The 14183-nt window shown below is 39.3% G+C and overlaps 1 protein-coding gene across 10 annotated transcripts in view; it reads right to left on the bottom strand.

Annotated features, from left to right (window-relative positions):
• Positions 1 to 232: 232 nt before the first annotated feature.
• elavl2 (ELAV like neuron-specific RNA binding protein 2) overlaps positions 233 to 14183 on the bottom strand; it is a 34781-nt gene continuing 20830 nt past the window's right edge. For 5 of the 10 annotated variants that reach the window (XM_078936185.1, XM_020711560.3, XM_078936184.1 and 2 more), the window contains 5 exons: positions 13914 to 14017; positions 8422 to 8575; positions 5426 to 5612; positions 4688 to 4726; positions 233 to 2739 (listed from right to left, as the gene is read on the bottom strand). In XM_078936185.1, coding sequence (XP_078792311.1) covers positions 2409 to 2739; positions 4688 to 4726; positions 5426 to 5612; positions 8422 to 8575; positions 13914 to 14017 — 815 coding nt within the window. In that variant the 3' untranslated portion in view covers positions 233 to 2408. Of the gene's footprint in view, positions 2740 to 4687; positions 4727 to 5386; positions 5613 to 8421; positions 8576 to 13913; positions 14018 to 14183 lie in introns of all 10 variants that reach the window. The other 5 variants (XM_011487340.4, XM_011487341.4, XM_004079664.5 and 2 more) reach the window with 1 other exon arrangement.

The following is a 14183-nucleotide window of genomic DNA, read 5'->3' as shown; positions in this document are numbered from 1 at the left end:
CTGAAAATCAGCTGTTTATTTCTCTATAGAAGTCTATGGGATTTTGGTTTCTTGGATCCAGCGCATACTTCCTGTTTGGAAGGGGGGGGGGGGGGGTCACTCAGTCCAGCTCCCATATACGGTAAACAATGGAAATCGACAGACTGCTACGGTTAAACATGAACGTTTGGGGAAATGGATGGGGACGACACCGAAAGGTTCGTCTGCGAAAGCAAAGATCGGATGGACTGCGTTGCCCTTCAAACATATTTATTGATGTACTGAACATTGAAAAAAGTCAAAGTATCCAAACACAAAGTAAAGAACATGTACATCCTTTTAAATAGTCAACAAAAATATTCTATTCCCAAAAACGCTGTGAACCGAGTCGGACTATACAACTTCAAATAAATAATCATTCTCACTAAAGAATAGAGATCAGAAGAATGGGGGGGCCGGGGTCGTAGGGGGACACGTTTTCACGCCGGACGATCAAATCTATTAAAAAAAAAAAAAAAAAAATCGATGAATTTTTAAAAAAACAAAAAAAGCCCAGATGGGTCAGGCGTAAAAAGCATGCCCCCCCACCCCACCCTCCTCTACAGCAGCAAGTATCACAACTCATCTAGACTTAAAGAGGAACTTTTACAAGGAACACAAAGAAGTTCTCTAAAGAAAAAGCAGTTGCAAAGGATCATTGAATGCATAGCACACTGCTCAGTAAGGGAAGCATGACTGGGTTGAAATAGCAGAAAGGATGCAGGATTCAGAGACTGCTAGGCTCCGCCCACCGCCGCCAACAACTGTTGCAATCACTTCTGCTATTCGTTTCTGCTTCACCGTCCTTCCTAAAGCAATAGACACCTTTTTTACGATTTTTAAAGACAGGTTATATGCATTGTTTTTACATAGTATGAAAAAAAAAATCCAGAAATGTGGTTTATATCCATTCTTCACCACATAAATATATATCTATAATGTTTATATATTAAAAAAAAACTGTCTATAGTTGAATACTTTTTTTTGTAACAAACAAAGACTAACTACAGACCAAACCACCAACAAATTTGATGCACTTCAGTGTTCGTCCATAGGAAAACCAAAAATATAAATTAAGGTTTTGCCAACTCAAAAACAGTAAACACCTCACGTACTCCAAGAAAGAAAGAAAGAAAAAAAAAATCATCACTTTCCATACCCAGGAATCCAACTGTAAAGAAAAGTGTCCAATACACAACATAAACAAAACAAACAAAAGATTTATTTACACAGCTCAACGCTTAGGAGTCATCCGATTCTTCAGAGCTTTTGTTGGGTTTTTTTTTGTCTCTGCCTCCGTCAGTCTGTCGTACAAACTATTTAAAAACCACAAATGATTCATTTCAAGCCAAGATTGGTCTCACGATACATCGTGGGTGCGCCACAAACCACCGCGGCTCCGTCTGAAGGGAATCTTAAAGGAAGAACTGATTTAATTCCCATGAAGATCTCCTCTAGCGGTCGTTTAGCATGCACTGTTCGCTTTTGTCTGGAGGGGGGAAAAGTGCACCGTTGGGGGTCGAGCGGACGACCGGGATGGAGGAGAACCCACAGACGATTTGACGAATGAAACCAGCACTGCCACTGATTCTAGAATCTAAAGGTAATACAAAGATCTCAAAAGGTATCTTTTACATCATAACATCTCTCCAGAAATGTCGACCACTGCAAACTTTCTTGTAAAGTTCAAAAGCTCACAAGGTGTCATATGAAGATATTTCTCAAAGTATCCAAGTCAAAATATTTTTTTTTTTGTTCCAGGTCCAGTAAAAAGTTTCTCCAAATTTTTCTGTTTATAAAAATAGATGCTTTTTAAACCCACATCAAAGAGGTTCTTAGCTCTTTGGCAAGGTACTGCTTTAAGAATTTTTTTTGTCTTTTTCCCTTTATGTATGTATTTTTTATTTTTTAATCGGCTAAGTTTTACAATAAGCAACTGGATGCAGTCAACCGATAACCAACGCATTACGAGAAACCAACAGAACGGAAAGAGGAAAAAAAAAAAAAAAGTCTCCAACAGAAGTACTAGCTTACCACTAAAAGCCTGATGCAGCTACTGGGGGACACAGCAGAAGAGAAAGAAAAAGTCACAGCCGTACAAGACTCACTGGGTCAAATCAAAGAGCAACTAAACGACAAAACCCAGAACATTTCAGGTGATCCATCGGCAACACGACAGGCCTTCAGACCTGCACTACTTTTTTGCTTGAAACTAAGGACTGAAAGCAACGAAAACAAAAAGTCACAATGTTGGAGGCTAAATATCGATTACAAAGCTGTTCTTACTAATGTAGAAAGTTACGGTCAAAAGCTCCCATGTTCCACTTCTTTCTGGTGAGTTTTTTTGTTTTTTAAGAACAATCTCAGTGGTTTTTTTCCCCCCCTTACTTTTAGGCTTTGTGTGTTTTGTTGGTTTTGAACGACACTTGCAGAACTCTGTCCCCGAGGCGGTATCCGTTCAGGCTGGCGATGGCGACCGCCGCCTCGTCATAATTAGTCATGGTGACGAAACCGAATCCTTTGCACTTGTTTGTGTTGAAGTCGCGAATGACCTTGACGTTTGTGACGGCGCCGAACGGCCCGAACATCTGCCACAGGATGCTCTCGTCTGCGTCTGGGGCCAAGTTGTAGACGAAAATGCACCAGCCGGTTCCTGCGTGACCCGGGATGTTGATGCCGGCCAAACTGGTCACTCCGTCGATGGCCATGGGGGAGAATCTGCTGTAATAAAAATAAATAAAAAGGCACGTCAGGAATAAAAAATTAAAGCCATAAAGCGATGTTTTATGACCTGCAGGCGCTACACACCTACACTTTTTTCCCCCCGACAGCTTTTCTGTTCACCAATTCTTCTTTGGTCATAATCTTTTACCGATTTAAATCCAATAACAGCGAAACTTTCTTTATTATTATAATAAACTATTTGTTTCCCCCACCAAGAATTTCTGAAAAGCAAAATAGCTTTTTGGGTTTAATATCGATTCATGAAGGAAACATCCATTGATTTCAATAGATATTTTTAAACTTGGCCATTTAAAAACAGAAAAATTATTGAAGAAGCTAAACTTAATGTTTTTTTTTTTTTTTAAAAACTCCATGTCAGAACTAATTTGCTGCAAAAGCAGAATTTGTTAAGCTTTTTTTTTAAAGCTTTTATTTTGTTAAGACTCTGAAACCTCTTCAGAACTGGAGCGGCTGAACGAGCTCATGCATCTTCCAGTAAAACAACACGCAGCACTCGAGTACCGTCAGACTACAGCAACGAAAAGCTCGGGCGGGGAGCAAATACGGTCTGCGGTTCAAGAAACAACTTTGGAAAGCCCATGAATTATTGCCGCAGGAGTCGCGTTGGATTAACCGCTCCAGTTGGCCTCCGAGGGAACATCCCCTCTGACAGGTGTGCTCCAAGCATCAAAGACCCCTAGAGACATTTTCGCCAACAAAGACGTCCATCAACAAGCAAGGCGAGAGGAGTCACAAGTCTATTGTGAGTGGGGATGGTTCTTTGAGCTTTTCGAGGAGCCGGACTTCAATCGGCTAAAAACCTGGCGAACCCTGAAAGAGGCCTGACGCAACCGGGTTTAAAGCAGGACAGCGCCGTCCATAATAGATCAAGGTAACAAAAAAAGCTGAGCTCAAAGCATGAGGATGCAATTTTTCCACATTCCAGTGAAAGATTCAGAGACTTTAATCCTGGAGTTGCATGGAGATTACAGCACCTGACCTCATGTGGGTCACAAATGCCTTTTATTTGTCACCACATCAAATACGGTTAAATACTTTAATGAACAACTTATAAGAAGAATTTAATCAAATGACCTCGGTTTAGGTTTATATCATTCTTAAGGGAATTTGTTGGACTGTTCTAGACTGTTGGATTTTGCTTTCGTGGGTCCAAAATGAGGCCGATCATGGCAAATCCTCAGGTGATGCAACACGTAAGCCTATAATGCCAGATGTTTTGTAGGTGACCCCTAAATGACACGCACAACCATGACAAACGATTGTCACACAGAAAAGCATCTCTGCCTCCACATCTTTTCGCCACTTCAGATTACGCTGGAATTGCATTCATTGCAAAACCGATGATCCTCAAAAATGATAACGATAATGTCAACACTGGTTGAATGGTTAAAAGTAGCAATAAACCGCAAATATGTCACCATTGCGATATTAGCGTAGCATAGAAAACAGCAGAAACTGCGATAAATGGTCAACTTAATGTTTAGCAACGTTCTCATGGCAGCTTGAAATGTTAAACAAAATCAAATAGAACACTTTGCCCATTTGACCAATCGGATTGAGCCCTTTGATGCTAGATGCCCAAATCCCATGTAGACCCGGGTCATTTGGAGTAAAAATTAAGTTATGTTGACTTTCATTTAAACTAAACTGTTTCATAGAAATGGAAATAATGGTTTAGATGTTATTTATTTATATTGACAAAACTTATCACTAATGTTACTCATGTGCTCACATCGTGAAACTCTAGTTAAAGGCTCCACAAATACCTTGGAAACCGGAGAGGATTTGTCTTTTATGATGAAGAGAATCAAACAGAACTCCATCAGCGTTCACCGACTTCAGTTTAATGTGTTTAGTGCTTCGCTTTAAAAAAAACTTCTTTACAAGACAGCAAAAAAACAAAAAGAATAAATAGTCTGTTTACCTTTTCACTCCATAGGCCATGTTCAACAGATTGTCCAACCTTCAAACACAAACACAAGTTTTACTACCAATTCTGAGGCATTTTTCAGGTGTGACACTGGTGTGTAATGGGGTGAATCCCAACCATTGACTGTACACGAGAACTAAACACAGCGACTCCCCCCCCCAGCGTCCACAACAGAAAGTACCCGCTGGTCGCAAAAAAGCCAGAATCCAATAGACTTCTATTGAGAAACAAACAGCTATTACTGTCATTAAATTTGTCAGAATAACTATTCTTGCTCTGCTACAATTTGTAGTAAATGTTTTCCATGATATTTTCCCAGTAGTACAAGTTACTAAAGTTTTAAACTGATCAATCAAGTGACTTAATTTGGCTGGAGCAGGAAGTCAGTCATTTTCTACGGGCGACGTCACACTCAGTCCAGTTCTCATTTACAGTACAGTCGATGGTTCCAAACAGACAGCTGGCTGCACTGAGATCAGTCACACATGAGAAGTTTATTCATGGAATCAAATCATTTTAGCAGATTTGAGTTCGACTCATTTCTTTTTCTACATTCCTTAAAAATCTGCTCCAACTTGAGCCTAAGATTCCGCTTCTGTGACCTGCTGGTTGTAAACGGCCTTGAGGGGGGGGATGGGGTTAACATATGAAGTGGGCGGCGCTCCGCTAGCTTGGTCAGTGTGCTTCTTTTACCTGAAGCGCTGTGCCTGCTGTGCGAGGGGTCCTGGGTACCTTCGATTGGGCGACTGGTACAACTGGGACAGCAGGGCCTGGCTGGTCTTTTGGCTTGGGTTGTTCGCAAACTTGACAGTAATGGGTTCAGTGGCGCCGGGCGGCTTCTGACAGTTCAGGCCCTTGATGGCCTCCTCCGCCTCGACCCGCCGGTCAAAACGAATGAATCCAACTCCCCTGGAAACACCTGAGGGGGCACAGACCATTTCACTTTGTCGAATTGAGCCGAATTGAGCCTTTTGAGCCAAAAGTTCAGATTTCTGAACTTTTGAACATCTTTTCAGAATAAAAGCCTTCAGGAAATGTGCATATTTTTGTTCCGTATCTCAACTGGCTATAGAAAAACAAACTTTAAGTTTGTACAGTAAGTGTCGTCAATTTGCACATATTAAAAAAATCAAATATTCACAGGTGCAATAGTCTGTTTGTTGAAGGATTAGAAACAGGTGTGAAGCTGTAGATCGTATATTACTGCACCGTCTGTGCAAAACCTAACCTTGGATGGGCCACATTAAGATAATGGAGAATTTCTTTCCACAGGAAAGTCTGGCATCACAAACAAAATATGGCATTCATTTTCAAAATAAGTGACAAACATTCAATATGGCGTCATGCTGCATTTTTCATGCCTTCACTCATTTCCATGTTTCTGCTTGCGTCTTAAATCTGTGGTGCAGCTTCTGCACTGAGAGTTATTCCAGTTTTCCTGCAGATAAAGTTAACACACAAAAAAAATAACACCAATAACCAAAGCAGGAGAGCTGTGGAAAACTTTAGAGTCGTTCCCATTCAATAAAAACATACATTAGAGTAAGAAAAAACAACAACTCAGCAAACATGGCACGTTTGGAGACATCAGCAGGCGAGAGTCCTGAGAGGAAAGCAGACAGCTCGGAATAACAGGTGCAGAAAAATAAACAATGCACCTGAAAAAATCTGCTTCTGCATTAGAAGCAGATTAAACTTCTGCTGCTGCTGGAACAGATTTGTTGTTTTGTTCAAATGTCAAAACATTCCACTCTTGTTAGGGGTGGGGGAGATAAATTTATAGATGCATCGATCGTGATCCATAGAAGATTAATTGTTTTGATAATTTGAAATAAGAGAATCGAGAAATTATTGTGATTTAACGTAAGAATATTAAGGGGAACTTCTTTTAGGGTCATTTTTGACGAGCACAGACGCGGCTGACCCTGCAGAACACACGATCCGACCGGCACGACTTCGCTTAGAGCAAATGTTTTAAAGTAGTTTGGCTTTATAATGACGACAACAATCGTGAAAGTTTGTGTCGTACCTAAATCAAGCATTTTGGGAAGGGAATTCATAACGCACACGGTATTAAAATACGTTCAGTAGCTAGCTAGGGTCGAGTTAAAGATCAGATGAAAATCATGTTTTTGGTGTTTTAAACATGTTCTTGTGTTCGGCATTTTTCTGACTGAGGACATAAAGAAAATAATCCTAAAGTTGCATTTCTGAGTATTTCTTTATTCATATTGTGGTGAATCAGGAGCAGACAAAAATAAAACGCCATTCGAAAAATATGGCATTTGTGACATAGAAAAGTCAATGCAGAGGCATCAAGCGCCATGTTTGATACATCCGCTTTTAGACGACTAGATCCACGCAAGTCTTGGTTTTCCACCTCTGACCTGGCATCAAAACTGAGCAGCTGGATAACTCCAATATTGCTCGCCATTTTTGTCGCACCTCCAATGTTAGGATGGGGTTGTGAGGGGGCTGTAAGCTAGCGGGAGAGCATGTCAACACTTAGTGTCATCTTCCCCTATGTTAGCAGACCTCTCAGCATCAGAGAGGGAAAGGGGGCGGGGTTGCTCCGCAAATTTGTAATGAACTAGTGCCGCTCTGCAGACATTATGTCCTAGAAACACAACAGGTTTTTTTTGTTAATAAAAACCAGCATAATCATAATTTTAAAAAAACCATTGGGTAAAATGGATAAAAAAAATGATATAAGTGGGACTTTAAAGATGATCTTTTGAAAAGTAATTTTTTAATGAGGTTGCCGAGTTAAGAGGACAACAAAATTCTTGAAAATTCATCTATCGCTGATTCTACGAAAGGTTTTAGGTCGTCAAATAAAACCTTTGTAGCGTTGCAACTCTTAGATTGGACGCTCATTTAAAAAGTGACTTTTCTTAATAAAAGCTCAACTAGGATACAGTTCTTGTCTTTACTTACAAAAGCACGTTGGTGGATGTAAGCCAGTAAATCTTTTTTTGTGGTGAACAGAACATTTTTAAAAAGAAAAAAAAATGCATGGATTCAGGATTCCTTGATAATCGAATTGTTGCCTCCTGCAACCTAAATATTCCTGCCCTCAAATCAACGTTTTCACCTTTTTGAACATTTAAATGAACCCCTTTGAGTGACGTTCCTCATCAATCCGGGTTTGTTCTGCTGGATTGCAGCTTGTTGCATTATTACTCAGAAAAAGAAAAATCTCTAGAAATTGAGAGTTTTGCGTTTGAAAAATAAATTCCCACAATGCATGTCAGGGAGATTATTATACATTTCAGCAGAACGGAGGCACATCGCCGCTGGGAAATGTCTTGGTGAAAGATTCTGTTTAGTGTTTCATAAGAGTTCTGCTCCCATATGATGGCTGAGAAACAGAAAATGTAACCGCTCTAAAAGCGTTTCATTTCCTCCCATGAAAACAGGCATCCGTGATCACCTTGGGGATGGGTACAGAAGAAAAAAGAAAAAGCAGCGGAAGGTAAGAGCAAGTCGAAGAGAAATGATGAAGCAGTGACTCTCGCCATTTACAACCATTTTCATATTCCCGTCGATGCATATTTATGAACCCCTCTTCTGGAAAATTGCTTTTTTGGTAGCTTCACGTCACCAACTCATGCATTTCTCAGTCTTGTGTCATTTTGTTCAGCAGTCCCAAAGGACGTGTGGTGGTGGTGGAGGTGTGTGAATACAGGAACAAAGGAGGGGGAAAAAAGCTACCACGATTTACTCACCGGTCACCTGGTCCACCAGGATCCGCGAGGTAATGATGCGTCCATACTGGGAGAAGAGCTGCTCCAGCTCTTTCTGCGTCATCGTCTTCGGTAAGCCACTGACGTACAAGTTTGCATCTCGGATGGAGGCGGAGCTTGGGCGTGCGTAGGACACCTGCAGATACAAAACATGGCCATTTGTGTGACAGATGCCAATTTTTCCACCAACAAACCTTAGATGGCGTGATCAATGTTGCAGCAGGCGACGCAAACCGCAACATTCAACATGATTAGCCTGACGTGAGAGCGGTACGTTTGGTTTCAACCAGCTTTGAGCCATGTTCTGGAAGAACGATCGAGTCTGATTGGCTGCTGAAAATGGACACCGAAAAAAGTAGTTCCAGTCAAATAACCTGAATGTTCCATATCATTTTGCTAATCTAAGTTGGTTACTATAGAAACAGACACTCAGAATGCAGATCGAGAAGCGTTATTGCACACAGCAAGTCGCTCCACGATGGACATGTGGTACAGCGGTTCCTGGTCCATCACGGGGGTTACGTTCCATGAATACATGAATAACTTCTGATGGCGGAACGCCGTAAAGTAGGATTACAAGTTTTTTAAGGCAGCAGACAAGACCATTTCCATACTTTTTTTTCTAACCCTTAAAGTTTAAAGCTTCATAGAAAAAAAAAAAAAGACAGGCGTGGAATGAAAAACAAAATATTCTGTACAAAGGACATGACACGGTAACTGACACGGTCAAACGCCAATCAGGACAACGAGACAGCGAAAGGTAAACCACGATATGACGAAGGAACACTGCCTCACTATCGATTTTATGAAATACAGCAATCAATCTTGCAGTTTATTTCAAATACTGTCTTTGTCTTGCTTAACGTATTGCAACAGAGCAATACATGTTTATTACCATGACAACACGACACAATGCCCATCAAATAGTCTTTGTGTAAGAAATGCTTTTAACGTAAAAAAACACCAAGATGAAAGTACTAAATAATTGATTTAAGGTATTTCTTAAGTGGCCATGGTATCAGCGGGATAATCCCCTTTGAAACGACCATTATCGGTAATTAATATTAATTTCTGATAATGGACACTTTAAAAGGGCATCATCTTACTTCGCTCATCTTTATTAAAAAATAAAATCTTAATTTCTGTTTTAATCACAGCAGTAGGACTGTGGTTTAAAACTAGCAGACAATGACTTTGTTGCTGAATATGGGGCGATACAAAATCCTCAGGCTAAACAAAATATTAAATTGGCTTGGAAACTATGCTGTCACGACTGCCTGGCTGTAGAACAAAAGGTGAAGCAAAAAAACCCGTCTGCCATTTTGTTATTGTCACAATATTTTTCTTTCCTCTGAAAATTCTGAGACATTTCCAATTTATTCAATTTAACAACAAGCCAAGAGATTCACATGGCAGATTTTTATTCATTTTATTTTAAGAGATACTAGCAAAACGAGCCGTCAGCTATGGGTTTTCCGTTTCCAAGTCTGAGGATCTACAGACTAAAAATCGAGTATAAACCAGAGTTTAGTCATGAGGCGACAGATTTAATCATGAAGAGAAGCAGTGGTTGTTGTAGGATGAATTAATGTAATTCTGGTTTAAAAAAAAAAATATTGTTTATCATAACTCATACTACTGGATTTTAATTAGCACATTTCCTATCCATGGAGCTACAAACTAGATAAATTTGTTTTGCTGTCATTCTGCATTCTTGTCACTGAAATGTGAGCTTTAAGTATCAACAGAATATTTATGGAAAACAAGTCAGATCAAATTAATTTCCCTGGCAACCTTCCTATCTTCAGCCATGCAGAAAAAGTGTTTTGTTTCTTGTTGGGAGAAACAAAGGCGCTTTAAAAGCAAACAAGGTTTCAAAGCTTTGCTTTTCTGTGGTTTAAACACAAGCTTGAACTTTTTTTACAATTTTTTTTTTCTTCAACTCAATAATCAGCTTTCTGTCAAACATCATTGAGCCTGTTATGTCTGCATTAAATGCTCGTGATAAACAGCTGCTTTTTTACAAACTAGACGATCAAACTCTAAAAGAAACACTGGACGGCCATGTCTGATAACCTTTTTTATCCAGCACATTTTTGACATAAATTTAGGTTCTGGAGACAGTAAAATAAATTAATCACTTGTTATTAAAATAACTGTCAAAACGAGATAACAGTTTCCTTGCTGTAACAATATAGGCTTAGCTCATTTTTCATTTTGATTTATTTGGTCGGCGTCTCTGGGAAAACAAAAAAGACTTTCATTTAGAGATCACTAAATTTTGTTAATCCCCTTCCTAAATGACTGGTTAATTTGACAATGATATCTGACAACATTAGCACAATTTGACCGCGACTTAAATATTAAATGATGTTACATCATGGTCCGGGTTAATACTCGATTCTTTTTGGCTGCTGGGTGTGCATTAAAAAGTGATAACTGCCCAACAAGTAGTTCCGGTGGCCTATCTTAAATCTTCTGGCTTCTTTAAAAAAAACCTTTAGCTTCATCATCTGGACAAAAAGAAGCGGTAAGGGGAGAACTTTCTCTGAACTGATGCTTTATTTAACCCATAGGGCCGATCAGCATATTTATATTGCTTTATATCGGCCAATCTAGACTGTAGCAGTGGTGTGGCGCCTTGTCACCGCACTACGTAACAAATAGTCCGCTTTTCGTAAAAAAAAGCGATCCAAATCGAGAGAGAAAAACACGAATTAAGGAATAAAAACTGGTTAATATTAATTTATTTTGTAAGTGTGCATCATCACTTTTTAATGCACTTTGAAAAAACGCTTTGCGTCTGACGGTTCAGGCTTCCACGGCGTGCGTTAAGTAAGGGTTAATGGCCGATGAAGTATGCATTCTCTCTTTTTAACCATCGCCATTAAACGCTTCACATTGGATGGTTGCTTCCACGAAGTGCATTAAAAAGTGCAACGTAACAAATAGTGCACCTCACCACCGCTGCAGTCATGATTCGGCGATATAAAGCGATATATCTATGCTGATCTTTCCGATGGGTTGAATAAAGCATCAGTTCAGAGAGAAAGTTCACCTCTTAGTGCTTGTTTTTGTCCAGATGATGAAGCAAAAGGTTGTTTTACAGAAGCCGGGGCAGTGATACAAAACATTTAAGCTAGGTGACCGGAACTCCTTTTTTCACCGTGCTGTTGTGGTATATCACTTTTTAATGCACACCCAACAGCCAATCAGAATCGAGTATTTACCTGGACCATGGTATAAAAAGTGACAATGCACACTTCGTCAGTCATTAACCCTTACTTATAGTGTGACACCTGTCACCATTGATGATCTTAAATGTTTGTGAGTGGCCGTATAAATATGAAAACAAAAAAAACGCTGACATTGGACACTTGGACGCAGTTTTTAAGTCATTTTAAAGTCCCACTTATGTTTTGATTCATCTTAAAATCGTTCTGAGTTGTCTATTAATAATGATTGTGCCGTTTTTAGGCAAAAAATAAATAAAAAATATGTCATTTTCTAGGACATAGTTTCTGCAGAGCGGCAAGAGTTTATCAAAAATTTGCCTTAAAGGTGGGCGGGACTGTTGGTGGAGAGTAAGCCTTTACTAATTTCCCATCATTCCTTTCTGTACACTCTCTACCACTAGCTTACAGCCCCTGGAAACCACAAGCTAACATTAGCGGTGCAACAAAAATGGCAAGCAATGTAAGTGCAGTCCAGACATTTTGCTACAAAGTGTCTGTCATAATCCAGATTACAGCTTGGATGAGGAAAATGAAAACGTACATGGTTTCTATTTTTCTGCAATACATCAGAATGGGGCGCAGCAGGCAGCGTGAGGCCTGTCGAGTGGAGTTTGAACATAATTAGCATCTTTGTCAAACAGCATTTCTTGGTCTGCTCCTAATTCACACCAATTTGAATAAAGAAATACTTAGAAACTTAATAGCCTCCATTATGACAAAAATGATTTAAAAACATGTTAAGCAGTTTTCATTAGAGTGAGACTTTAATGATAAAGAAAAATGTAACTGATACGATAGGAATGGGCGATACAATTGGTGTCAGTATCGATATCGTCCGATATTTGCTTATTTTGAGATTATTTTCTTATCGGTCCGATTTAAAAATATTTACCAATATTATTCTGTTTTCATTTATCAGCAACAGTTGCAGGGGAAATATCAGCATCGGACGGAAATAATTATAACAGACCGTCCATAGATTGTTGTTATTTCAGACTTTGTTACTGGTAATTTTTTGCTTCTTACAACCCCTTTTCTTTCCCTTTCTAAAAAAAAAAAAAAAAAGACCTCATTTTCTAGGGCACAGTTGAAAAGTAGAATATTGTTTTTAATATGTTTACCTGGATAAAAAAAAAGGTGAAATAGTTTTTTTTAAACTGTTTTTACATGTTCCTGTTAACATAAAGAGCAGCAGGTTGTACAGTTGTGTTAAGCCAGCGACTACAGACACTGCGAGTTCAGAGCGTCAGCTCTCGCTTCTCATTTTTAGCACTACTTTACATGTGATGTCTACATCACCTGAGACGCCTGCTGCTACGCAGTTAACACACAATAAGGTCATCAATTAGCACCGATCCTGTGTTTGTCATTTCACTTCACATCTACAATGAACTTATGTTTCACTACTGATCCCTGAATAAAGCAGAAATATTACTTTCAGAGATTGTTCATCTTGAAATTTCTATTCAAAATAACGAGTCAGCAACTGTTATTCCCTTAACTCAAAAACAATTGGTGCGTCTCATTATAACGAGGTGCTGATTCTTTGTCAAAAAAACAAGCGATCATTTTATTGCATTCTTAGAGAGCACAAATAAAATTAGCAGACATGGTCGTTCTCTTTTGTAGAAAGCAGACATAAATGGATAAGGATCGTCAGCCACATACATTTTTAAAATCTTATTCCTTACACCTGCGAGGTTTCTGCAGGCACACAAACAGCTTCCATCTTTTGCACAGGCATACACTTTAAATCAGCATAAAGTCTGAGACTTCGCCCAGCCAAACAAAAAATTAACAGCTATTGTATAACAGATTTTCTGCTACGACACAATATTTCAGAACATTTCTGTGCCAATTATAATAGAATCGGAAATTTCTCCATCAGACATCTTCTTCCAAACCCCACCTGTCTGATTAGAACTGCTAAATTTACAGGTAAGTCCTCAGGGAAACGATCAGACTTTAAAATCTGGCTCCGACACCCACAAATCCTGCAGCAACCGTCTGAAGCAAATGAGGGTTGTTTTTTTTCCCAGCAGCACAGAGCTACACTGCCTGATGAACGCTAACAGAAGCTGTTCCGTAGAAACTGAAACTGTTCTGCTCTACTTGAGGCCCAAGCAGTGATTTCTCTACCCAGATTTTAAAGCTCTACCTGCATTGTTCTACACGTTCACGTGGACCCAGACACAATCTGCACACAGTTTTCCTAAAAGCAACAAGACAGTGTCTTACCTTGATGGTTTTTGTCTGAAGTCTTAAGCCATTTAAGGTGTTGATGGCTTTCTCTGCATCTTTAGGGTCCACATAGTTAACAAATCCATAGCCTAGGCTCTGCCCTGCAATCACAAACATTAGCATAATTAGGGAAAATAAATGAAATTGATAAATAAAAAAAAAATCGGACCAAAATAAACTATAACGGTACAATTTTCAAAGATGAGTGTTTTTGCCAGAAATAACAGCATTTTTGTAAAACTCCACTATAACTATATAACATATAGT

This window comes from Oryzias latipes, chromosome 18, assembly GCF_053564925.1.
Source record: "Oryzias latipes strain Hd-rR chromosome 18, Olatipes_Hd-rR_3.1".
NCBI classification, from domain to species: Eukaryota; Metazoa; Chordata; class Actinopteri; order Beloniformes; family Adrianichthyidae; genus Oryzias; species Oryzias latipes.
This window is presented reverse-complemented; position numbering and strand designations above follow the sequence as displayed.